Here is a 26,895-nt window from a genome sequence, read left to right as displayed (position 1 = left end):
ATAAATGCAGCACAGTAACTTGTTTTTAATCGAGTGTTTGGTTAAAATCTCTATTCCCACATCCCCTAACACTCCATTGCCAAAACAACTGTGTTGTATCCAAGAGTTACAGCTACCCAAGGGCTCAGCCAGCCTTGGGCTGCTCACACACATGAAATATTTTCTGACTATGAAGTCTCTGTCAAGCTGTGGCTCATAAGGAGCAAAGGGCCAAAAATCTGAACTGGTGAATAGTGTCGAGGTCCCCTTAAGCCAGCACTGTGATGCTGATTTATACCTGCAGACCATTTAGGCCACTACTCCCTGCCCTACCCTGGCAATTTTATGAATTAAGCCTCATTACAGAACACCCACATCTGAGCCAAACAAGTGATGTTTGACAAACTTGCCTGAAATCTCATTAAATATCTGTCCCACTTCATTCACAAGTGTTGTGTTCTCTGAAAATTCTCTATTATGCACTCCAAGCGCATAATATAACAAGTATGATTTAGGACAGGTCAGACAGAAACTTTATTAACTATGATCATGGTTTAAGAGTGTTCAGGCAGCATCTCCTCCTCTGTTCCTCTCTGCCAAGTGATTGTGGAGATCCAGCCTTTATATGATTTCAGGAAAAAAAGAAAAAAAAAAAAAAAAGGAGGTGAGGAAATCACTAATTTCAATGTTAACAAAGCCAGGTGTTACCCCTGGAAGGGATGGACTCCTCAAGTGCTTTGCTAACCGCCACAACTTTAAGAAAGAATCAGTAAATAAGGGGGGGATACGGAAAGAGGGCTCCTGCCCTCCCCCACACCTGGGGAGTTGGGAGCAATCAGAAACTGTTTGCTTTCAATGGAAAGGAATGTTCTTTTAGTTAGGTTCACTGTCTTAGCCAGACCTCTCAGATCTTAAATGTTAATAATTTTGCCACCACAAATGAATTCCAAGGTTTCTGTTTTGTTATCAGTGTAAATTAACAAAACCTGGTTTTGGCTCAAATGCCAGACTTTTTCTTTTCTTTTAATATATATAACAACGTCAGGATGAAGTTGGCAATAGTTATTCTCTTGATATTTTACTGATTCAGATCAATTTACATTTATTCTGCTCAAGCTACAAAGTTTCTAATTTAGCAGACTAGGACTAGCAGGGCAGACTTTCTCAGTGTCAGAAATTTCATTTTACGATTACTTTTCCCCAAGGTAAAAAAAAAAAAAAAAGCCGTCTTTAATTTTAAACTCAACATTTGCAATTTTACATCCGAAAGCCTTGCCTCCACTCTTTTAGGAACGTAAAACTCAGTATGACAAATAGATGTGTCAAACCGATGCAATATTCAGCAGAAGGGGGAGTTTTGCCCCTCTGCAAGAAGCTGGAACAAGGCTCCCACCGCTGGGAGCTGGAGCCTCCAGTGCCTCAAGGGTTACACCGGGGCACTGCTGCGCTAATACAGCCTAAGCTGATATTAGCCGAGCTTAACTTCTTTCAGCAGTTTGCAGATGGGAAGGGGGTGGGACGTCCTGGAGTCAGCAGTTCTGCAACAAGTACATGCACGGCAGCTCCAGCGGCCTGAGACCAGCCATGAGCTGATGTGTACGAGGACAGAGGAGAATTTCTCTGCGGCTGGTAAGTCTGTGGCTATTTTTTTATTATTATCATTATTATTGAAGTGCAGGTGAGGAGCGTAGGTGGCTCTGGGCAGGACCTTGGGGGGCTTTGTCCAGCGCCGGGGCAGCCGCCAGCTTTGCGGCACTTGGGCTTTGGGATACTGAGGGACGCAAAACACAAAAAAGGGGTGTGGGGGAACCCTTGGTGCAGAGAGGGACCCCTCGGTGCAGACAGGGACCCCATGGGCTCTGTTGTTGTGGGAAAAAGTTATCTCGGCCGTGTTTCTTGGCGTTGTAATGTGGGGTGAGCCTGTCGGTGTGGCTGGTAGGACAGGGATGAAACACCAGCACCAGAAAGGGTTTGTGGCTTTTGCAGTTTCCTGTTGTTTCACGTGTTTCTAACAGCCTTAGAGGGGGGAAAAAGCTCCAGCCTGGCTCTGGCTGGAGATGCCAGCGCTGAAGGCGGCTGGTCCTGTGTAGACAGGGGAGCCCCAGGAACAGCAGCGGCTGCTGCTTCCAGCCCTGGGGCTCCAGGACCCCAGCACCTCTGTGGGCTCTGCCTGCACGCTGGCCAAGGTCACTTGGATACAGAGATGGGCTAGACACGAGAAAGAAATTGGTTACAATGAGGGTGGTAAAATACAGATTGTTCAGAGAGGTGGTGGATGCCCCATCCCTGGAGACATCTCGGGCCAGGCTGGACGGGGCTCTGAGCAACCTGGGCTGGTGCAGATGTCCCTGCTCGTGGCAGGGGGGGCACTGGATGACCTTTGAAGGTCCTTTCCAACCCAAACTATTCTGCAACTCTGTTCTTTGAAAGGTGGTTTCTAAGGGTGCAGTGGAAGGGCTCTGCCAATTTAGGCTTCGTTCCTCAAAATATCAGGGCTTGTTTGCAATAGCAGGAGCTCCGCAGAAGCTGGCAAACTCATTTAATTGTGGTTGACACCCGTCGGGTTTCTAGGCCTTCTGTATATCGAATTTCAACCACCCAGACTTCAAGGCAGGTACTTTGTGACAGACGTTGCTGTCTGTGGGACCTCCAAATACCGGTGGCTGACATGTGCCTTTGCCAAAGCTAGGCAGTGGTGGCAGGTTGCAAGTGTTAAACGTACTATATGGTCTGGTTCCTAACCAAACACTGTGGATTCACGCTGCCTTCAAACACATAACCGCGTGTGTGCCTCATCCATGTGGGAAGAGCCTGCTGTGTGTGGGGTGCAAATGCTGCTAGGGGTACCATGGAGTGAGGCACAGAGCATGGAAACCTTATCAGTAGGCATGGCATACCTGCTCAGGACATCATGTGGTTTCTTTTTTGCCATGTTGCGTTAGTGTGTGCCTGTCCCTGGTGTGTTCTGTCCTTGGGCATGATGAGGACAGATTGGGGTAAGGGTTGGGAATGTAAGAGGATGCTTTCAGGGGTTTCAGAGAGGCTCCTGGAGGGTACTTGCTTGTTCTTGGAGGTGTCCAGCATGGCAGGTCAGGCATGGCCACTGGGTGCACCTGCCAAAGTGGATGTGGGCAGCTGCGGGGCCTCCTTGGAAAAATCTTCTGCACCAACCACATGTGGTTATTTGCTGTTGAGCAATGCAGCGAGAGCAGTCCCTGACGCAGCAGCCATTTCTGCGGTGATCAGTCTGTTTTTTTTCACATGCAAGGGAGAAACATAAAGTTATGTTCCTTTAAAAGCACATTGATGTTCTCACACAGAGAAAATATGCGGAGATTATTTTGAGAAGCTCTGGCTGTTTGTGGGCACTGTGTTTCAGTGATGACCGCAGGCTGCTGGCACGGGGCCTCCGCTGCCCGCGCCTCTGCCTTCCAAGGATGGAGTTGCTTCCCTTCAGGTCCTTTGGCACATGACCTGCTTCCTTCTTAACCCTTATTTCCTTGTCCCTTGTTGCACTGCAAGGTTGCCAAATAAAGCCCTGAGCTTGTCAAAGCCGCCCTCAGCTGCTGGTTTGTTTTGGGGTGAAGCCTGGGCCTGATTTGGACAGTCACGTTATGTGTGCACGGGTCTGGAGAAAACCTTGCTCTCTCCAGGTGTGCTTATGACCTTCAGGGTCCCCTCGCTCCTTCCTATCTGTGTGGACAGGGTCCTTCAGAAAAGCACTACAACTTATAGGGCACTTGATTGGTAATTAACCTGGTCTAATTATAGACAGCTTACTGTGAGTGAGGGATACAACTGTATTATAGTTAGATCATGACACTACTGTTACTTTTTTTTTCTTTGTTTTAATCTCCCATTTTCAGTTTCATTTTCTAGGTTCAGATTCCATTGTGACAGTCATAATACCATCTTAATGGGCACACCTTTGAGACACAAGTGGCAGAGGACATTTTCGTCTGCTTGTCTGTTCGCATGGCTCTGCTTTTACCGTGGTGGCAGGCCAGAAAGTTTTGGAGCTCTTCAGGCTGTGATACTGACTTAAAGAGAATTGCTCCTTATAATAAAGACAGCGCTTAGCTACTATATGGTACAAGCTAGCAGGTCTCAGTCTACATCTTCTGCAGTGGCAGACAAGATCTGTGGTGTGATGCTGCGTGGGCAGCATCCTGCAGACAGCATGGGGCCTGATTTCCAGGGTCCCCATGGCTGGAGGCAATGCCAGCTGCAATTTGGCCTGCTTAGCCCTCCTGCAAATACTTTGTACATAACTGTTGATATTACAGAAGGCAAGATGAAACTGAAATTTGACCAAGTAAGAGTTACGGTCCAGTCTGAGCTTTTGGTGAAACAACGCAGCCTAATATACCACTGGGAAGTGGTGTACAAAATGTTCCTGTTCTTTGCTATCCTCTGCAAGACTAGCTCTGAGCATGCTGTTGCGTTGCCTCTTGAGCATTATGGAAAGTCTCCTGTTATAAGCTAGTTTAGGTTCCTGCGTCACTTTGGATGATGCATTCCCAGGGCTGCCGTACTTGCAATGGCCGTGCAGGATGCTCAGAGTGTTATTCAGAAACCACTTTATTCTGGTACCGCCGCCAAAAGAAACAGTAGCAACAAACCCACAAAGGTTTGCAGCTGGATCAGTGCCCCTGGGCTGCTTCTGTGCAAATGTTTGTGCTGGCACCCAGGAAAGGCAGGAGGCAGGCAGGAGGGCTCCTCGCACTGGCAGGACTTGCTGTGCCATCCAGCTGTTTCCAGCACATAGAGGGGATCCCAGGTCAGCTGTGGTCTCTCAGGGCAGGATGGCAGGTGGGTGTGTTGGGCTCGGGACCTGCCCTGCTCCCACTGGCCACGACCAGGTGAATCTCTGGGTGACTCCTATGACCAGTCCCTGTGACCATGTGCTACAGTTACAGCTGCCAAGGTCTCCAGCTGCCCTCTCTGCGTGACTCCTTCTGGCTCCATCATGCCACTGGTGCTTGTGATGCCATGTAGAATCATTGGAAGAGACCACCAAGGTCATTGAATCAAACCATAACCTAACTCTAGCACTTAGCCGTGTCCCTAAGAACCTCACCTCCATGTCTTTTAAACCCCTCCAGGGATGGTGACTCCACCACTGCCCTGGGCAGCCTGTTCCAATGCCCAACAACTCTTTACGGGAAGAAATTTTTTGTAATATCCAATCTGAACCTCCCCTGGTGCAACTTGAGGCCATTGTCCTTGTTCCTGGGGAGCAGAGCCCGACCCGCCCCGGCTCCAAGCTCCTTTCAGGCAGTTCAGAGATCAGAAGGTCTCCCCTCAGCTCCTGTTCTCCAGCTGAACCCCCAGCTCCCTCAGCCGCTCCCATCACACTTGTGCTCCAGCCCCTTCCCCAGCTTCATTGCCCTATATGATCACCTCAGGTAGGGATTTGGTTGGAAATGAAGCATTTTTTTTCTGTTACTTTTGCACAACAGTTAGTTTTGTACCAGCTCAGTTACCTGCTCCCGCCAACAGCCATGTGCCCATGGTGGGTGTAAGGCAGAGGGGAGCACCAGTTGGTGGGGAGGAGCCCCACGGCTCCGTCCATCAGTGATGTGGGTTTGGGTCACCCCAGCCTACTGAGAAGGAGGGTTTTTTCAGGAACATCAAGCAGAAATCAAACCTGGTGCAGTATGTGCATGCTGTAGGAGAGCAGCCAGGGCCAGCTCCTGCCTTCTGGTGTCCCTTCAGCTCCCCTGTGTCACTGCGACCGGTCTCGCACATACTGACCATGCAGACATGGCCAAAGGCCAGGTGTGAACGGTCATGGAGAGCTGAGCCAGGCTGGGACCTGCTGTGCCTGTCCTTGCCTGGCAGTGACCTGATGTGGGGGCAGAGCAGAACCAGCCCACGACAGCCAGGGCGATGCACATTTGTGTGCTTGTGGTAGCAAATTTTACCCAAAATCTCTGTTCTTCCAGCCCTGGGCTAAGGGCTTTGCAGACTGAGATGAACACAGGGGGCCTGGCTCTGGCACATGAAGGCAGGAAGATTGAAAATGAGTCCCGCAGCAAGCTGTGGAGGGGACTGCATCCCCCCTGGGTGTGTTGAAGGGCAGCGTGTAGTCTCTGCAGGGGTACAAAAAATGATCCCTGGGGCTTTGGGCAGCCCGTGGGTTGGGCTGGGAGTGCCAGTGCAGCTGAAGCAGACAGCACAATGGCAAATTGTAGCTGTTGCTGAGAAATGCGAGGTATGCTTTTCATAAAAGAAAACAAAACAAAATCAAAAAAACCCAATGAAATGGGAATTGGTGAGGTCCGGAGTGGAACTTCCCCAACTCTCTGAGTGCTGCGGTTGGACACCCCGTCCTTCCCTGCCCCCCACATCTGGCTGGTGGTTGCTGCGCCTCTGCATTGACCAGCACTGACACTGCTGCAAGAACTGCAGGTTTCTGAGGTTCTTAGCTGGACCATGGCCTCTAAAGGGCAGTACTAAGGTTTGTTTAAATCCAGTTGATATTTGAAGGCAAATGTCAAATCTTTGCCTGGCAACGAGCCACCAAGCTCTTTGCTGAGCATCTTCGTCTGTCCTGCTCTGTAAAGCTGGCTGTCAAGGCTGCAGCTGCCTTTTCCCTCTCTGTTCAGTGCTTCTCTTTGTACTCTGCCCCAGATAACTATTTTTATGCAATTATTTAATCTGTTTGTTTGCTACCTGTCACACAGCATTCAAGAACCATATAGTATATGGAACAATCAACCATCAAAGTCACTAAAAAAAGATGAGAACAGCAACCTTCCTCCCTCAAACCCCACAAGCTCCCTTTTTCACAAGAACTGAGATTTACAAATGATCACAGATGCCTCTGGGAAGTGAGGGAATTTTGCAGATGTTCTGGAAGCAGCTTCCAGAACTGAACCCCAGCCCTGGCAAGAGCAGCACCATTGTGCAATGCAGGGACACAAAACGGCCTCACTTTAAGGATGCCTGCAGGTCACAGCACTTAAACATGAGCCCCAGCAAACACGCATGGGATTCACTGGCACCTGTAAACTTTGTCATAAGGCTGAGGGGCAAATTCTCTCCCGCTTTAGTCATCTCTATGGGCTGCTCCCATGGGCCCTGTGATCGCAGGGAAGGGTCAGGCTGGGGTTCGCCCAGGCGAAACTTTGCAGTGCCTGAGCTGGTTTTGGCCCAGCTGTGCCAGCGGTCCTGCAGCTGCAGTCAGAAGAACAAGGAGCCAGAAAACCATCCAGCTTTGGGAGTTAGCTTTTTCTTCTGGCCGGATCACATTTTAGCTTGGAGGAATTGCCTGAGCACACAGCAGCGATGCTGGCATGAGAGTGGCAAGATGAGCGTGATGAGGGGGACGGTGGGTGCAAAAATAGCCCAGGTGGGTTTTGCCATCTGAACTTCATCCTCTGCAGCGACAGGCTGAGATTTCCAGCCTGGTCAGTGAAACCTTGTGACTCTGGTTCATCACATGCTTGTGCTGGGTAACATTTTAAGGACATTTCAGCAGCTGGAGGAGCTTTTTCATCACCATGTCTTAGGCAATTGATAGACTCCAGAGAGAACAGAGTTCTGAGCTGTTCAGTTTTTCCCTCCTGGTAGGAAAGTTAAAATACTTACACGGGCTTCCTAGTGCTTCGTTATCCATATGAGTGGCAGATCTGGACCAGGATCTCAGTGTCAGCTTTCCTTGTATGCATGAATCACAGTGGCTTCAGAGTACTGCTGTGCTGAGCTGCTCAGGGCCGTGAAAGGTATTTTTAGGTTGGTTCACATGTGCGAGCTGTGCCGAGTGTGGCGGGGAGGTGTGGGACCAGAGGATGAAGGCTTCCGTGGGCTGAATAGGTGGGCCTGGTGCAGCGAGATGAGGATGAGCTGATGGCGTGGCCCCTGTGTGGCTCTGAGCACAGGCGGTGGATTTTGCTCTCTGAAACACTAGAAGCATATAAAATAAGATCTCCACACAGCCACTGAATCATTTATTGAATAATTTCTCTTGGCAAGGGACAGGTACACTGTAGATATTTTAGATACTTTAAATACTTCTGTTTATGTGCAATTACTCTGCTTTTGCTGTTAAAATTGGACTTCCAGGACATTGAGCTCCTTGTTAGCATTTTTCCCTTTTTAGCAGATGCTTGCAAAGATCTTATGTCTTGCAAATGCGTTTCTCGGCAGGGCCTGGAGCAGAGGCCAATGCCGTTTCTCCCGGTTGCTTGGAGATTCCCATCCTTTGTCCGCATCTTGCCTTTGCTGTTGGGGTGGCGGGGGGTCAGTGGGTCCCCACGCCGGGTCCCCAGGAGCCACAGCAGAGCGTGGGGCAGGGGCTGGGCTGGGGAGGAGCCGGTGCTGTCCACACTTCAGACACTTGGCGAGAAGGAGGTTTGTTTGGGGAGCGTGAGATGTCTCTGCAATAATGGTACTGGCACAAGTGTTAATCATCAGTCATCCAGAATAGGGGGAAATTTTTATATATATATATATATATATATGTTCTTTATGTACATATATATGTGCATGCACTTACAAGCATATACATCCACATATGCATATATATAATTGTATGTGTATATATGTATATATAATGATACCAAATCTTTTTGTAGCCTTCTCTGAGACATTTTTTCTGCATCAGGCATTTTTCTGCCTGATTCTCCTAAAAAAAAAAATCCCTCTTAGATCACCAGTCCAAATTTATGCCCCAAACCCAACCACATGCTGAACCCCTTTCATTCATCCCTGTCCTCTCTGCGCAGTAACCAGAGGTCACGCAAAAGTGTTACCTGCTTCCTCACTGTGAACTTTATTTGCTTTATTCCTCTCCAGCAGATCAAAAGGCTTGACCAGATGTAAAGCCTTTTTCCAGGGCAGATAACTCTGCCATGCTGACCAGGCAGGGACAGCACGGGGGGGTGAGTGGGACAGGGATGGTCCCTGATGGCCTTGCCACAGCCCTACGTCTGCTTCCCACAACCCAGACCCCCAGTTCGGGGTCCACCGAGCCCCCAGCCGACTCCATGGGCACGAAAGCAATTTGAGATAAAGAGGCTTATGCACCATTGGAACCTTATTCTTTAATAGCCTTGTTGGCAAACGGCCAGTTTAACAGATTGGACTGGTCTGATTCCCAAAGGAACATGGAGAAGGATGTTTTTCATTAGTAAAAATAAAATATAAAAATCATAACCTGCTTTTATTACATTTCTTTCTCACTGGGTGCTTCTCCAGTATCTGCTCCTTGGAGGAGTGCTGCAGCCTGGCAGGCATTGTGTGCCTTTCCTCCCTTGTTCGCTATCCATGCAAACAGACGTCCAAGCACAAAACCATATTCTGCATCCATCGCCTCGCACACCTTCTTATGTTGTCTGAGTCCCGGCATAATAATCCAAAAAATGCAATTTTTATCTCTAAACTGGTGTGTTTCTCCCCTCCCCCCAGTTATGACTCACTGAGTTATAGTGGAACCATAGTCAATGAAGACTAATGCCTTTGCTTTGATTCTTAAGTTAAATATACAATTATGATTTGACTCTGCAAAGAACCTAAGTAAAACACAGTAATTGTGGTTTATATATTGTTGCACTTGGGAGTTATTTCACTCACAGTGAGTAAAATTAAGTACCTGCAAGAGTTTTTGTTCTGGTTTTGGTGGGTAGGGTGTTTTTCGTGGTGTGTTTTGTTGGTGGTGGTTTTTTTTAAATGGAAACCAGTTTTGACGGAAATATACTGTCCCAACAATCACAGCAGTGATACATGACACGGCAGCTGCTTCAGTTTGATCTGACTGAAGGTGAGAGACATTAAATGGGGAAAGAGGATATAGTGAAACATCTCATTTACAGGAGCAAAAGCAGGTAAAGTTTAAGAAAATTTTAAATAGTATTAGCCTCAGTTTGGCCGATAATCCCAATAATTGCTGAATCCCAAGTGGTTACAACTGATTAATCCTTGCAGAGCACAGAGGGTCCCTGTGCACACATCTGAGGAAGCGTGAGACGGGACAGGGCTGGGCGTTGCTGGTGCCCGAGCTGCTGGCACAGGGATGCAGCCAAGAAACGTCACATTTTGGGTCACTGTTGTGGCAACCTGTTTATACCACGATGACCTGTGTAGGCTGCAAGTGGACACGAGTCCTGCAGTAGTGTGTGAGCCAAGTATCGCTGGACTTCTGCTTCATTTTGGGGCTGTTTACTGTATTTCTGCCCCCTGATTCTTTCAGTTTTGGATACCTTTGGAGCTTATATTTTCCCCTTTATATTTATCACCCCCTGTACTCTCTCTCCAGCAGTTTGTGAGGCTCACAGGTTGTCTGGCCTCCTGTCTCCTGGCAGTGCAACCCTTCTGTAAGGTTGTCAGTAGCTATCCGTAATGATCAATAACTATACAATGGAATTTTCTCTCTGTGTTTAACACTGTTCAAGCTTTGTGCCTGCTATGAAGTGTGATATTACCATTTCCATAAACAATGTAGCATAAAACTATAAAAACAGAGAATAAAATTGACCTAATCTTAAACTAGCTGAAAATAGAAAGGTGGTCGAGTTTCTTAGGCTTCTCATATTTTCTCCTCTTTAATTGAAACAAATGAGAGAAAATCTGCAGGTTTGGAATAAACTGGATGTTGCATTTGTGGCTGCAGCACAACAAAGCTGGACTTCAGTTTTTGTGGTTGGGGATCTCATTAGATCACCCATTAGTCTGTTCCAGACAAGCCAGTGTCCCCAGTCCTCAGCAGAGCCTGACCACAACCCAGATGGGCCTTAGACTGGGAACAGAAGGTTCATCCAACACATCTTCTGTGCCTGTCCAAGCAACATTTGTGGAGGTGCATGGCAGAGGCTGGCTTGGTATCGTCTCTCGTTTTAATTACAGCGGTGATTAGGAATTCAGAGCTTGTGGTGTCCTAAGAGCTGCTGCCTTGGCCAAGCTGGAGAAAGTCAGTGGTACCTGAGCAGCACTTAATGACAGCAGCTCCTCCCAGAATTGCTATCGCGCTGCATGCTCACATGAAGCTTGGAAAAAGTTTTTAAAAAAAAAAGAAAAAAACAAACAAACCAAACAAAAAAACCCTGCAGTCTGCAAACAATACACAGAATCCCCAAATGCCCTTTGCTTGTGTGGTTACAGCAACCTCCGCACATGTGTTTCCAGAAACATGTTAATCATTGCAATAGCTTTTGTTAAAATTAGAAAATGGGTTCCAATGACGCAGCCAGCTAACACCTGCCAGTTTTGTGTGTCCCTGTGAATTTTGATGCTCCCTTACCCTCTGTAAATGGAGACCCGTGTGTGGTGACATAGTCACAAGATTATTTGAATCCTCATCTCAGAATCCCCTGAACCTTGTGTACAGAGTACAACGAGCGTGTTTTCTTCTGCAGGGGAAGGTCAAGGAGAACGGGCCAAACTTTGCTGGGTGCTTCCTTGTGCAAATCTTCTGCCGCCGACCCCGTTTCAGGAAAGCAACTACAAATCTCAGAGCCCGGGGTCTGCGGAGTTGAATGTGAGAAAACAGAGCTTTCGGAGTTAAAAAAACCTACTGTTTCACTTGAGCGAAATCCCTCTAAATCTGCCTCTCTGGATTGAGATGTCTTAGATCCTGTAAATTCCGTTTCCTCAGTGAAATGAGTGAGCAGCCGGTGCCGTAGCCAAGGACACGGGTTGATGGTGAGCACGGGGATGTTCCTCTTGCTGCAGCTCCCACGGGGAAGCTGTGGGTCCGCGGGCTCTGAGCGATGGTGGTGTCCCAAAAACGGGGTTCTGTCATCCGGTGTGCAAAAAAAAAAAAAAAAAGGCCAAATTGTAGCACACAGAGATGAGATATTTTTTGTTACAGAGTTGTGCAAGTCTGGGTGAGGGAATAAAGCCAGCATACCAGAAAGAAAAGTAGCAGCCATTATATACAAAATCTCATCACTGCTCAGGGCAGACCTAAAGAGCCAATTGGTTACACATTTGCATACTGGTTACATAATCATTTTAGCGTATAATGAGCAACATTCAGCTGAAGGACACTTTACCCTACAGTCTTGAGATATGTGTTAAAGCAAGACTCAACTAGGGGCTTCAAAATGTCTAGAGCTGCAAGGTCAGTAGTCTCTAGTTTGTGATTAGGTGTTTTGCAAGTCACTCTTACCTTGTTCGAGTAGCAGACTGACCTAAAACTGAAAGGATTTACATATCTTTAGGTTAGCAATTGCTGGCAGGATTCATTCTTCCAAGTGTTAATGACTACAACGGTCTGCAGCCACCTCAAATAGTTAATTCACTCAGACAGACCAACAAGCTGTTTATTTGATTTTGGTTTTGTGCTATAAAGTCAAATGTAAATAGCCTTTTTTGGTGCTTGAATACAGGGATAGTATTTAGACATTGTGCCCAGTTTCCAGCCTAAAATAAATCATCTGCCTCTTCCCTACCCTGCTGTGAATAAGCGGTGGGCAGGAGGATAAAGGCGTCTCAAAAGGAGTTCTCCTTCCCAAGCAGGCGCCCGGGTGCTGATGTAATGGTAGGAAGGATGTGATTGCATGGACGGGTAAAATGTTAATTACATTATGCATACACCAGTAGTTTGAGGCTGTTCCCACACTGGTTATTGTCACTAAAACTCCATTGACTGCACTGGAGTTACAGAATCACTTCCAGCAGGAAAAGATGAAAACCAAATCCCACAACAGTGCCATTTGTATCTAAAAAAAATAAATAGATAAGCATTGGCCCTGCAGTGATGGCTTGTTAACAAAGGCTGGTAAGCGATTCAAAGCCCAATGTCCCTCCTACCTACCCAAAGACTGACTGCAGAAGCCTTTTTCACCCCAAACCCGGGTTTTGGGGAGGCTTGGGGTGTGCCAGCCAACTCGGGCAGCCCCAGACTCTTGCCCATGGCTGTTCCCTCCCAGCAACTAACCGGCACCTTTTCCTTTCTCTGAACCGCTTTCTTCTGCCTCGCCTTGCATATTCATTTCTATCTGTCTGTCACGGAAATACTTCAGAATTCCAGTGGTAATGTGAAGTAATGGAAATGTCGGTGTTTCCACGTGCCACGCACACAGCCATGGTGCTCTGCTCGCTCATGGGGAGCGGGGCAGTGGGCTCAGTGCGGGTAACCGATATGGGGCAAAACCGCTGGAGATGGGGTGCAGAGGCTGTCCTGCTGCTGAGACTGAGATGACAGACAGACATCTGGGGTGCGATGGCTGCCTTGCTGATGGGAAACACAGCCCCACCATGCTGGCTTTTTTTTTTTTAATTATTATTATTTATTTTTCCTGATCATCCTCGGAGCAGGCTGTGGTCTGGGCAGCCTTGAGCTGTTTCTGCAGAAGAGGGAGAAGCAGCATCCCCGGGCTGGGAGGGTACTGAGGTGTTGGGGGTTTGAGGTGTTCCTCTGTTTCTCCTCTCTCTGGACCACACTGCTCCTCCCAAACACACCTGGGCCCTTTCCTGGCCACCTTCCCAAGGCAGGTTTGCTGCCCCACACAGATCAAGTACAGGCTCATCACAAATTCCTTTGGGATGCAAAATCAAGATTAAGAGTTGGGAAAGCCAATCCCCATGTGCTTTGTAGTGCAGAAGCTGAATGTGATCAGAAACGTGTCAGTGACTGAAGTTACAGGTCTCGAGTAGAATGAGAGGATTCAAAGGTGCTGAGAACTTCCCTTGACTGGGTAAGTTCACTCCTGAGAGCAGGATCTGGTTCTTGATGTATATGTTTAGTCTTCATTGAACTTAGATTATAAGTGGAAGTGGGAAAATATAAACAGATGAGTTTATGAAGATCCTCCTTACCACTAACACTTTTCCTTAGCTCTGCCAGGGATCCCAGCACACTTGTCGCTGCACAAAGGGACTTTGTGCTTTCAAGGGACTTCTGCTTTCAAGTGTATTTTCAGGGGACTTCTGCTTTCAAGTGTATTTTCAGACACAATTTCCCATTGCTGACATTTCCTTCACTGTGTCATTCTCTGAGGTGACCTGCAGTATATTTAAAATGAGTCACTAACAAGAAGTACTTACATGGTGGGGGTGGAGTGGTGGGTGTTTTGGCGTTGTTGTTATTCTTTTTTTGTGTTGTTGGTTGGTTGGGTTTTTTTTTCAGTTGAATTGTAAAGGATCTAAAAATCCTTGCAGACTTTATTATCACAGGAGTCTCGAAGTTCACCATAGAAATGTGCTGACCTCCGTGGGCCAGCAGTTTCCCTAGAGTAGGGAAAAGTGAATTTTTATTTTCCAGTCATATGCATTTAATCCAGCTGATGTGTTTATGAATGAGGGATTCAGCCAACTGTTCCAGGGACAGAATCTGCTGCACAACAAAAACTTCAGGTCGGTGTGAAATAATGTCCCAAGTAGGAATTTAGTAGAATGTGGTACAAGTGCTTAGAAATAATAAATATACCATGAGCATTTGACTGAGATGATTGTTCTGATTTTCCTCCTAGAGATGGATGGAATTAGTGCAATTTAAATAGTTTCACTGTAGGTCTTCCCTGTACCTTTGGCTGCTGCAGCACGTTTTACCACAACGCAGAGACAGATGCTGCCAAGAGTACCCTGTCCGTGGTGTCCCTGCCACCACCCCAAGAAGGGGAATACGTTCCACGCAAACCCAAGAAGCACCGTGCGCATCACTTTGCTCAAGCTAAATACCTCCCAGCAATTATAAATGATTCTTAATTCTGTATTAAGGCATCATACCTTTTTTTTGGCAGATTGAAAGTGTGCTTTTGATGCCTCTAGAGCAAATTTTTTCAAAATCCCAGCTACTGACCTAAATGACACCTGATGCAAAGTCAGTAAAGATGTAATCACATTTTCTTCACTACCTGTATGATAACAGAAATAGTTTTATTCCCATATTGTGTAGGGGCTGGCATCCAATACTTCCTGCTTTCAGCTTGGCTGCACAGGTGGATACAAACTGGTGCTTACAGGCTGATGTCAAGGGAGTTATTCTCAAGATTTCAGTGTAACCGGCAACCGTGGCAAATTGGGCGGCTGCCTTTGGCGGGACAGGCTGTGTTTCCGGGAGCAGTTTTAAGTGGGACTGACTGAAATGCTTTTGCACAAATAGCTAATTCATGAGTAAGTGAATAGCTCCCTTGCTGAGCTCTCCCACTTTTTGTAGTTTACTAGTAAAAGCGTGTTTGGCAAGCTGCTTTTCATAGCCTGATGTTGGGAAGTATTGAGGGGAGAAATCGGCGCTCTGTCTCAGTTCATCCTAACATCATTGCAGCCATGTAGTTAATATTTTATTGTACAAGCAGATTTCTGTAAAAATACTCAAAACTCAGGAGACAATTACTCCATGGATGGATATTGCCCGGTAACAACATCTGTATGCTATTCTATTTGCTGGGATCATCACAACCATTCTTGGAGGGGCTGGCTGTGCTCCCAGAGGGTTTGCAGAATTGGGAGCCCTTGGGGGAGCAGAAGTGGGTGCAGGATGCTGGGCTGGCACCGAGGTGCAGCGGTGGGTGCAGGATGCTGGGCTGGCACCGGGATGCCATGGTGGATGCGCGATGCTGGGCTGGCACCTGGATGCAGTGGTGGGTGCAGGATGCTGGGCTGGCACCGGGATGCCATGGTGGATGTGGGATGCTGGGCTGGCACCTGGATGCAGTGGTGGGTGCAGGATGCTGGGCTGGCACCGGGATGCCATGGTGGATGTGGGATGCTGGGCTGGCACCGGGATGCCATGGTGGGTGCGGGATGCTGGGCTGGCACCGGGGTGCAGCGGTGGATGTGGGATGCTGGGATGGCACTGGGGTGCAGCATCTCGCCCAAGGGGTGACTGCACTAGAGCCCACCTGAGTGAGATGGTCCTGAATGTGGGCTCTGTGGTACTGCCACCGCTCCCTGCTGCCTCCCACCACATTGTAGCCCCACAAGGGACCAGGTTAATTGTTCGCTGTGGTTTTTTGCTCATGCAAACTAAAAAGCCTCCTCCAGAGCTCTGTGCAAGGGGTGTCCCCCTGCTTGCAGCCTGGCCTGCACCGACCTCCAGAGCTCTCTTGGCAGAAAGACAGGAAAAGGCTGCGAGAGCGTAGTTGTGACCTTCAGCATAACCCAGACACTGTTCCCAGGAGGAAAAAAGCTGGTTTGTGGTAACGTCAGTGGTGCCATTGTGCAGGAATCCTGGCTCCCCCATGGGAGCAAAGCCCCTCCATTGATCACTCAGGAGCTGCACAAGTTGGAGCGAGGCCAGAGGGCAGGAGGAAAGGGGCAGCCTGGGCTCCTGCAGCAGAAAATCTTTTTCTTTACGATCTTGACTGCTAGTAAAGTCATAAATAGAGCTGTGGGGCTTAACAGGAAACCTCAACTGTTCGGAACCCCTCCTCTGCAGTGTCTACTCCAATGGTCCCTTGCAGGGCTGGTCCTTATTGGAGACTCCCTGGCAGGGAGTCAATACTGGGCCATTACTGTAAATACCAGTTATTTAAAATGCTTCCTGTGTACTCAACACCAAAACACAAGTCCCCTGAGGACAGCCTCACCTCGCATCCCAGGAGCAGTGAGCCAGGTGCCCAGCTCCTCTCTCCATTGAGTGTTTCTTTATATGTGAAAGGGAAAATTAAGGCAGTGTACAGTGACTCTACTTGGAAATGCACCCCCTCAGCTGCGTGCCCTCTGCTTTTCCAGTGAGGAGCTCTCACTGGTGAGTCTGGCACAAGCAAGAGCCATCCTCTCTGCGCTCACAGCGAAGAGATGCTGGCAGGTCTAAAGGGAATGAGCTGGGGATGGCGGAGTGTTACCATCCTGTGTCATAAAACTTGTCCCCTTGCCTGTCTCCTCCATGCACAGCCCTCTTTACAGAAATGGAGAAAAGGCGTTTCCTTTGTTTTTCGTTTCGGTACTGTTGGAGCTGTGCAGGGGCTGGCAGTGGGGGCTGGGGGATCCCCAGCACCCCCACTGTGTCCTGCCAGGAGCCAAGGCTCCAGCTTTCGATTTCCCATGCCAGGACTGCACCCTGAGGGACTACCCAGTGGGGAATGCCCCAGCATTTCTCCTCCCTCCAGGAGCCACCCATCGCCCCATCAAGCACCCAAAGGCATTGTGTCTGGTGGGGCTGCAGGGTGGGGACCCTGTGGTGGCCTGGTCCCAGCCTGATACCCTGGCACTCCCTTATCCCCGCTCTGCACTCCCTTCTTGTTTCTTCCAGGAAACATTTAGGTAATGAAACGAAACTTTCCTTGGCTTAAGTCACCTGTAATTTACCCTGATGTAAATAATAAGGAACTCAAAGCTGAGAATGCAAAGCTGGCAGAAAGTGCTGTTTTGGAGCATGTCTGCACCCTGTTTAGCACGCAGAGCCATGTGGGCTTTGCCCCGCTCCACGTGAGCTGAGGGCTTGTGGCCGGAGCTGGCACTGTGTTGCCTGTCGCCGTCCCTGCCCTGCTGCCCATCGCTGCCCCGCTACCTGTTCCTGCTGCGGGCTGTGGCTGTCACACAGCCCTGGTCCCGCTCGGGGAAGGCAGAGCAACCTCCTGACAGCCTTGAGGGTACAGTTGTAGCTGGATCCCAGAGCTTATCACAGCATCTGTCTGCTACAGATAACTGCAGCTGCATCGCCTCGTGTATGTGCGTACTCGTTTGTCCTTTAAGAGTGAGCTGTCTGCTCCTGCTCACCCTTGCAGGGATGTTTCCTCGTTTCTCTTATCTTTTCCATAGATGCTGCTCTTCTCAAGTTAAGGCTGTTGTTGGCCGGCAGCCCCATGGGTCAGCAAAGCAGCATGTTTGCAATGGCTGACAAGGGAAAGCACATTTTCCCCTTCCTGAGCTGCACAGAGACCCGCGCTGCCCGGGGCCTGACCATGTCCTTCTGCCTCTTGCAGAGTTTGCCATTTCGCTCGTGGAGAAGATGCAGGCTCAGGAAATCCTGCGGAGCCTGCGGCTCCCTGAGTTCGATGACCTTAGCCAGTTTTTCCGCAACCTGCCGGCCACGGCACTGGTGGGCATCGGTGCCTTCGCTGCCGTCGTCGCTTACTGGTTCGCCAGCCGGCCCCGGGCCGTGAAGCCGCCCTGCGACCTGCGGATGCAGTCAGAGGAGGTGGAGGTGAGGCCAGGGGCAGCCCGGGAGGAAGGTTGGGTTTTACCTGGGGTTTGCCTGCCTGGGAATGACAGCAGGGGATGCCAGGTGGTGCTTTTGTTTGTTTAGAGGGCTCCCCAAACTCATCCTGAACTCAGCTGTGTAATCTGCTGTGCCATGGATCACCTCGTTCCTTAATTCAATGTTTTCTGTAAAGTGGAGTACTAAAATATAGCCCATTCATTTTTTCTCTTAGATTTTCAGTAACATTTTGGTCTTAGTTTTGCTTAACGATTCATGACCTAAAATTACTGGAGCTGCCATTGTGTGGGAGAAACCACCAAAAGGCACCAGGTGCTAAGGTCAAATCAGCTGGCACTTCTTGTGTGTGCCCATCACTGACTTTGCTGCTGCAAACTCTGTAATAATAAGAAAAAGTAGACCCAAATCCATGCTTAGACGCTCAGGAGTTATCAATTTTCATGCTTGGAAGAGGTTTTAAAGTTTAATGAAGCTGTTCCATTTTAAAGAGCAGAAATATTTCTGAAAATTGTTTCTACTTAAGTTAATACCTGAAAGTGTAACGAGAATTTAAAGCCTTTTGTGATGTGCCATCTAAAACCTTATTGTCTTTAATTCCAACAACTTTTTTAAAGGTTGGGGGTTATTTACATTTTCCAAGGCAGTTTTCCCCTGTGCTTGAGGCTTTAGTGAGACTTTCTCTTGGCTCACAGCGTAGTCCTGGTTCAGTCCCTCTCACTCTGCCTGCTGCCCCTTGCTCACCCCTAAAACAGCCCTGCTGAGCCCAGGCACTGGGCTCTGGAGTCTGGCCTCTGCTTCAGTCTGTCCTTCGTGTTGGTCTAGATGTTCTTGAGAGGGTGCCGATGGTGCCTGTGGAGCCCAGAGCAACCCGTTTTCCCCCCGCACACGCCCACTCCATGACTTACAGGTTTATAATTTCTCCTCAGATCTCCTTGGGCAACATCAACCATCTCCTACGTCAATGAGCCGGGTCAAGCGCTCCTCTCTGGGCAGGTGGTGCTCCATGTTACTGGGGTGCTGAGGTGGACGTCCCACCTCTCCCATCCCTTTGGGTGTTGGGGCAGGAACACATCTGTGGCTGCAGAGGCTTCTCCTGCATTTGGGGAATGTGCTGCTTTATGGTTCGGGGTGTCCCCATCTCTGTTGGGTGGTGCTGATGACTGTGTCACGTTGTGTCATGTTGTGTTGCACAGGGCCAGGCTGGGGCACGCCGGTCGGTGATTGGGGACAACCCACAGCTGCTGACACACTACTACGATGACGCCAGGACCATGTATGAGGTTTTCAGAAGGGGATTCAGCATCTCAGGTGAGGGCACCATGACAAGGCGACCTAGGAGAGGTGGAGGACCAGATGATGCAGAGACCCAGCCAGTGTGGGAGGCTCAAAGGCTTAGGGAAGCTCAGAGAGTGTAGAGACTGAAAGAACATGGGAGCCCATAAAAGTTTGGGAGGCTCAAATGATCTAGAGACCCATCTGGACTCAAAGGCCAAAGGAGAATGGGAATCCACAAAAGTATAGAACATCAAATGAGCATAGCAGCCCAAAGAGTGGAGGTGCTGAAAAGGTGTGGGAGGATGGAAGCGATTGAGGGGACCACAGAGTGGGAGGCCCCGCAAGGGGGCATCTCAAAGAATGGGAGGCCCATGGAGTGGAGGCCAATAGAGTGGAAAAAAAGTGAGGGGAGACCCAGAGATGGAGGCCCAAATAGAGTGAGAGGCTGGGAAAGTGTGAGATGCAGAGAGCGGGAGGTCCGAGGAGTGGAGGCCAAGGGAGGAGGAGGCCAGCGAGGGGCCCGGTGGGTGCTGCAGCCTGCGCTGCCCATGGTGGTGTGGATGCTGCTTTCAGAGCATGGGTATTTAATTAGGGTTATTATTTGCAATGTGCGTTATTTTGCCCTTAATGCCATTGAGATTTACTGCACAGTTTCTCGGTACCACAAGATCTTTTTGCAGCCACTGGCAGACAGCTCAACAGCCTGAACTTTGCAGCATCAGTAAAGCTCGTCACGCATTATCCATTTCCAGAACATTTATGAATACATTAAAAGGGGTTGGTTGGGCATAGAACTGTGGAATCCAAAAGAGCTCTTCCTTCATTGCAAATGCTGATACTTATTTCTGCTTGTTACTGCTTTTTCATCAGTTACTCAGCCAGCTTACCTTTTATTCCACAACACACAGGGTAAAGGACTCTGCCAAAAGCTCTTAGGAAAGCTGAGTGTGGTGTATCAGTCCCTTGCCCTTACCTCATGATTGATGGTACCATCAAAGAGCTCTCACATGCTTGTGAGACATCATTTCCCACTCCAAAATGCCATGATGACTCTTAGCTATTCTATCATAGCTGTTTCTGTGTCTGCTGCTTACAACATCTCACCTCATTGAACACAATTTCATTGTCAGATTATTATTTTTGTTGCCTCCAGAAGCCTCAGTGGAATTGCAAATATTTCACCCTGCAGGACAGGGGTAAATAAATAACTCAGTAGGTGCACGTAGGGATGGATCTTGTGCAGGTAAGTACAGTTAGCAAATTAATTAAACTTCTCAAATATTCCTCCTGTCATGTAGTGCTGCATATTGTTTTACTCTCCTCCGGAGCAGGCTGCACTAAAAATCATAGAATCGTAGAATCTCAGTTTTCACTTTGAAGTGTTTAACTCAAAAGGCAGGGAAAGCAGCAGGAGCTGGTGTTTGGGATGAAAGCCCTCATCAGACACTGATGCTCACGCTGTCTTTGGAGAAATGTCTTTTACTGAGGCTGTTTTGGGGCAAACTGCTGCTGTCCCCTCTGCAGCTCAGGGAGGAGGATGGACGCGACTGTTGGGGAGATTCCAGCAGCTGGTCCCTCGTTAGCTGCACTCACGTGTTTAATTTGATCAGGCTTGCTGCGAGCTCTGCCCCAGGAGCAAGAGCCGACCCTGAGATCAACGGATTGACTGGGAGGGCTCTGCTGCATCCCCGCAGCGTAGTACCGTGTATTAACTCCTAGCACTGCCCCCATAACTCCATCCTCTCTGCTTGTGTCTTCCAGAAAACTGCCCCTGCCTGGGCTTCAGGAAGCCCAAGCAGCCCTACCAGTGGTTGTCCTACAAGGAGGTGAGCTGGAAATGACGACCCCAAAAAGTCCTCTCCCCCCATGCTCTTGCTCTGCCTGGCAGAAGATGGGGGTGTTAAGCTAAGACTTGGTTCGTTTAGTATTGCTTGTATTCCTCTTCTTCAATGCGTTTGTTTTTTTCCTCTCCAAATTCCAGGTGGCTGAAAGAGCAGAAGCTCTGGGTTCAGGGCTGCTTCAGCAGGGCTGCAAGCCATCCACAGAGCAGTTCATCGGAGTCTTTGCTCAAAACCGCCCGGAGGTGAGATTTTAAGTTCAACTTGATGCTGTTTTAATAATGTTCCGGAGTTGTGAAATTGCTTTGTACTCGAAGCTTGTTCTCAAGTGTGTTAAATCTGCTTCCATGGCCCCCTTCTCACCTTCATGCTTTGATGTCCTCCTGCAGTGGATCATTTCTGAGCTGGCTTGCTACACCTACTCCATGGTGGTGGTTCCCCTCTATGACACCTTAGGTCCTGGAGCCATTCGTTACATCGTCAACACAGGTAAAAACAAAATTGTTGTAATCTTCTCGGAAACCAGTTTTGTTGCTCAGAATGGTTCATTTTCTTCTGCTTTCCAAAGGACAGGTGAATTTACTCATTGAGTGTCTTGAAGTCACTCAGAGAGGTTTCTGGGCAGCGTGTGTCCCCAGGCTGGGTCAGGGCTGGCTCCGCTGCATTTCCCACGTGCCCGGTTGTGCGTGGCTGTGGATGGGGCTGCTCTGGTGGGGGAATTACTCCAGGGCCACCCACTCCTGTCCTGCTTCGTATTTTGCCTCCTAGATTTTTTAGCCCACGTGGTGAGCAATTTTATTTAGTATTTTGAACTGAATCCCAAAATAATTGTAGATGTCACTACAGCTTTGGCATTGGTTTAAGTTAGCTAAAATTGTAGTAATTTTCTAAGAGAAATGCGCGTTATATTTTGGGATTTGTGATGTTAGCCTGAAGTGAATATCAGAACTGATACAATGTTAGCTATGAGCCAGCGGCCAGTATTGCATTTAAAAAGATTTCCTGTAAACAGCCTGATTTCCTGCTTTTCTTCCAGCTGACATTTCCACAGTCATTTGTGACAAACCTGAAAAGGCCAGAATACTCCTCGACCATGTGGAGAGGAGAGAGACGCCAGGTCTGAGCTCCATCATCCTGATGGACCCCTTTGAGAAGGAGCTGACGGAGAGAGGCAGACGCTGTGGGGTTCGCATCCAGACCATGCAGGAGGTGGAGGTAAGCTTGCTCTCCCTCTCTTTTTTTTTAGTATATTTTGTAGTTTCTGTAAAAAGACGGTAAAATAAACAGGGATTTGTGAACTGCGTGGCAGATTCAGTGTCTGGAGAGCACAAAAGAGCAGTTTGTGGCTGTTAATATTGATGCACAGCTCAGTGCAGTTACCTCTTGAGTGTTATCCCTCGTTGATAGGAGAGCCAGCATTTCAAACCTTCCTACTCAAGTAAGATATCAATTGCTATTTAAGCCTGGAAAGGGGTGTTACTGTTCGAGACACTGTCCTCCTACATGTAAACCTACAGCCTTACACTTGTATGAAACAGCCTCGATCCAGCTCAACCAACCCAGGCGCTACTTGAAATCCTAGGATGGCATTTCAGTTGGTGCAAGAAACTTTGGGCAGAAAAGATGACCTAAGCATTAGCCACAAATGTTCCTGCTCCAGCTCACACTCTCCCTTAGTGGTTTGCAGATTATTAGCAAGTGGGTTACACGGCAGGGATTAAAGTGGAAATAATGTTTGTTGCTTTAATCTCTTTCAGGACTGTGGCCGTGAGAGTCGACATGTGCCTGTGGTGAGTGTTGGCGTGCTGCTTTCCCCACTTACAACTGCGTTTAGTTGTGTTACATTTATTTCACTGGCAAAAGGGTTTGCTCTGCGTAGAAGGACATGTATGTGTCCATAGGGACAATGCCTGGCGACCCTCTCTGCTTGGGAGGCAGTGGAGGAGCCCAGGGACCGTCCATACCATCCCCTGGAGATGTGCAGTATTTGCTTCATATCCTCCGCCTGGGACACTTAACTGAGATAGTTCATCCTTGTTGAATGTGTTAACAAGACAGTAATTAAATGGAAGTGTTAAGGCACACAAATTCTACTACCTTACCCAGGCAGCACTGGGGGAATGTGTTTGCACCCTTGGCTTTCTGGTGGGGTTTCTATAGCTCAGAAACACTACTTGGCGGTATTTCTCTGGGATATTTTTGGAAAATTGCATTGATATTTTTCACTGGCTGCTCATACTCATGCAAAACTTTCAAAAGCAGCCTTTGATTTTTTTCAGGCTGCTTATTTGTTCATTCGTGACCCAAAATAGCACACGCATGCAGTGGAGCTGAGAATACAGAGATGCTGCTGGAAATGGGAGCAATCAGTGCTTTTGAAAAGTTGTCCTCTGGCATGGATAACCACACATTTCCAGAATTCATCTGGAAATCAGTAAACTATCTCAAGTTTTCCCACACACATCTACAGGTATAGATGGTGTTCTTGAAAGTCCTAACTATAAGACAAATATTCCATCAAAGTCTTCTTACACTAAAGCACGCCCCTAATGCACCTGGAGCAAAACATAAGGGAGGAATAGATTCTGCATTGACTGAAGACATGCGATAAAAAGGGTTTTATGATGGTCTTTCATATTTGCCAAGGGGAATGAAAGTTTTTTATGGCAGAGCTGAAATATAATCGGTTTGATCTTTAAGTTTATACAAGGACAACCGTCTACCATTGACCCTTCTGCATTTGATTGATGAGATTTTCTTGTCTTCCTTGTGTATTTCTAGCCTCCTCGACCAGAAGATCTATCAATTGTCTGTTTTACTAGTGGCACAACAGGTAAAAAAGAATAGGCATTTTAATCTTGAAGTGTTAGAATATATTATCAAATTAATTATTAATACCACCTCACTATGTGCAAACTTGCTGTTATAGTGATATGGCGATGAGATTTCTATGCACTTTTAATATTTAAGTATATATACATTTCTGTAAATTGCAAATTAAAAATAATGGTATATTTATTTTTCACCTGAATTCCCTGATGTACACTTTGGCAGTATAGTTTTCCAGTTGTCTGGAAATCCACCCATGTTTCTGCTTCCCATTTTGCAGTGTAGTTGTGAAGTGCTCAGTTGCCTGGTATTTACCTTCTACAAATGTTTAAAAAAAACCCACCAAAAAATAAAACCCAAAACACCGGCTTGCTCGCACCTTGCCCATCTCCTCAGGCTGGGGATGTGCCTGGGCAGCCCGTGCTGCCGGGACTCACTTACCGCTGGCCCCTTTTTCTTGAAGAAAAGCAGCATTATTCTCCTGCCTGCCCATAGCAGACGCAGCACTTCCTCCACTCTCCATACCCTGGTTTTCATCCAGCTTGCAGGAATTTCCAGCTCTGGAGAACTCGACCTCCCTAACATCTACCAAAAAGCCGTACAGGCAGATGCACAAGGCGTGATTGCTTGGGCAGCTGCTTTTACACGTACCTGCAGGGAAGCACCATGTTCCAGGCACCTGTGCTCTCAGGATTGCCTAACGCTTGGTCCTACCCCAGGGCATCCTCGATTTGGCCTACACAAGCAGCAGATGCTGCTTGACACCGAGCTGCCCTCCAAGAGGAGGTTTGCTTGTGCTGCTCAACCTGCAGATCAGGCTGATCAATGGGGACATCTTCATCTTCCACCTCCTGGAGAAGATCCGTACTACAGCTCAGGTAGGCAACTGCTTCATCAAGTACAAATTCAAAATGTATTCAAAGGCTTTGGGTTTTTTTACCTTCGTGTATCATTCTTAGCTTTGAGATCTGTGCGCTTTAGAGTACCCAAGGCAGCGCACTGTGTGACTCTGCTGTGTCTCAGCAGTGGGAATTCCCCAACGGAGAAGGTTGAACCCCATGCGGGACACGTGTGCGCTGTGAGCACCGGCTGGGCAGTGCAAAGTGGCCAGGCACGAATGGCAACTGTGGGAAACCAAAGGAGCCATGCCCACAGATAGAGTGTGGATTTTAAAGTGCGGCAATTATTTCTTCAAGTCGCAGTTTTGTTTATATTTTTATTTCGAAATAAGAAATTTTGAATAGAGAAGGGCGTTTTGATTTTCTTTTTTTTTTTAATTTGCAAATGCAGACATGGGCCATTTTCTGACTTTGTAATTTTTTTAGGAACGTGTCTGAAGTTACAGAAATAGAACAACCAGGGTGTTGTGATTCTGTGATTTCTGTCTCCCACCCAAACCAGAGATTTCAAATTCTGCAGGTTATCTGCAAACTAAACTCTCACAGAGCAGTGCTTTGTGAATCATCGGCCCATATTCTGCTGCTGGAGGACTTTGCACATCATCTTCTGGCTTTTCCAGGGCTTGCATCAACACTCTAGTCTGTTTTCTGTGTTATATGGCCTGGCTTGTGTATAGCCCACGTCAGAATATTTTTAATGAACAGATTTAGATTTTTCTTCCAATGGATATGTTCTCAAGGGCTTATTCAATTCTGAAGGGCTCCAAATATTTTTGTATGGTCTGAAACAAATATTTACTACAGAGTTTGTAACCTGAAACTTGTAGAATTGGAAAAAAAATCAGCTGTTTATAAAAAACCGCACAGAAGTGGACTTTAATGTGTGCTTTCCTTTGATAGGGTCAAACATCTAAATGCCTCCAGAGGCTGAATGGAGAGTCTGAGATTGCTGAGCTCAGATGACAAGACCAACTTTTATTGTTTGTACCGAGAAATCATCAGCACTCAGAAATGGGCCAAAGACACACAGATGTCCCCAAACCATCAGGGTACAATTTTTCATGCTGGCTACTCCAGAGAAGCAAACTGACATTTTTCTCAAGGATCCACCTCTAACCGACTGGATAAAAATTGCTTCCCAGTGCGTCTGTCCCAGCCTGGCAGTGCTCACCCCTCACTGCCGGAGGCTCCCGGCGGGAGGAAAGCGCTTACATCCCAAAATGCTGATGGATCTGACCACGGAGTTGATGCTGGAGCTGCTACTTGAAAGACTCATTTATCAACATGGAAAAAGTTTTTCTGTTGCTTATGAGAAGTGTCAAACCAGCTTGGCACTGAGATAAGGAAAAATCGCCTTACCTGGGCTATTAACTGACGGGGATTGCAGAGCACCTGTTTCTGTAACAGGATGCTCACAAAGCGTGTGTTTACAAGGAAATTTGAACTTGAGAGCAGCGGTACGGATCAGGCGCTGATTTTTAAAAAGAAAAGCAGTATCACTGCCAACCTTTTCATCTCCGAGTGATAATTCTGGGAAAGGGCTTGCAGCAAGCACCACCTGTTCTGCTGGGTTAACTCTTAAAACAGAAGAACTAAAGGTCAAAATTTACAGGAATCTCCCAGTCTCAAAAGCTCCAGCTCCCCTGTGGCAGTGTGGTTTGTTCTGGATTCCTCCCGATGGAGGCTGTCCTGGCTCTAACACTGCTGCGACACCCCCGGGGATGCTGAACCTGCTGTGGGCAGGACACGGGGGAAGGGGTGGGAGGATCCAGGGGTCTCACCGTGATTTGAGCAGAAGTACTGAATCACCTGAATTTCCATAGAAAAAGAAGTCAGAGGTGGAGTAAGTAAACAAGTCTGAGTTCTCAAAGCATCTGAGAAATCTTCCAAAAAAAGTTTGGAGAGTTGTGTCAAGATGCAGGAGCCAGATCTGCTGCTGGTATAGCAGGAGGGCACAGTTTTGGATTTCAAAACAGTACTGAGCACATACTCTTCACCAGAGTACATCTTCTTCACCAGCCGTGAC

At 47.9% G+C, this 26,895-nt stretch overlaps 1 protein-coding gene across 1 annotated transcript in view; it reads left to right on the top strand.

The window, feature by feature from the left end:
• The first annotated feature begins 1,529 nt into the window (after positions 1–1,529).
• ACSL6 (acyl-CoA synthetase long chain family member 6) overlaps positions 1,530–26,895 on the top strand; it is a 43,387-nt gene continuing 18,021 nt past the window's right edge. Inside the window, exons 1-9 of the mRNA XM_065643831.1 lie at positions 1,530–1,608; positions 17,793–18,013; positions 19,222–19,336; positions 21,065–21,129; positions 21,285–21,386; positions 21,531–21,630; positions 22,178–22,356; positions 22,899–22,931; positions 23,923–23,974. Coding sequence (XP_065499903.1) covers positions 1,572–1,608; positions 17,793–18,013; positions 19,222–19,336; positions 21,065–21,129; positions 21,285–21,386; positions 21,531–21,630; positions 22,178–22,356; positions 22,899–22,931; positions 23,923–23,974 — 904 coding nt within the window. The 5' untranslated portion in view covers positions 1,530–1,571. The remainder of the gene's footprint in view (positions 1,609–17,792; positions 18,014–19,221; positions 19,337–21,064; positions 21,130–21,284; positions 21,387–21,530; positions 21,631–22,177; positions 22,357–22,898; positions 22,932–23,922; positions 23,975–26,895) is intronic.

This window comes from Caloenas nicobarica, chromosome 13 (assembly GCF_036013445.1).
Source record: "Caloenas nicobarica isolate bCalNic1 chromosome 13, bCalNic1.hap1, whole genome shotgun sequence".
In the NCBI taxonomy this organism is placed as follows: Eukaryota; Metazoa; Chordata; class Aves; order Columbiformes; family Columbidae; genus Caloenas; species Caloenas nicobarica.
The sequence above is the reverse complement of the archived record's forward strand: the minus strand, read 5'-3'. Positions and strand labels throughout refer to the sequence as shown.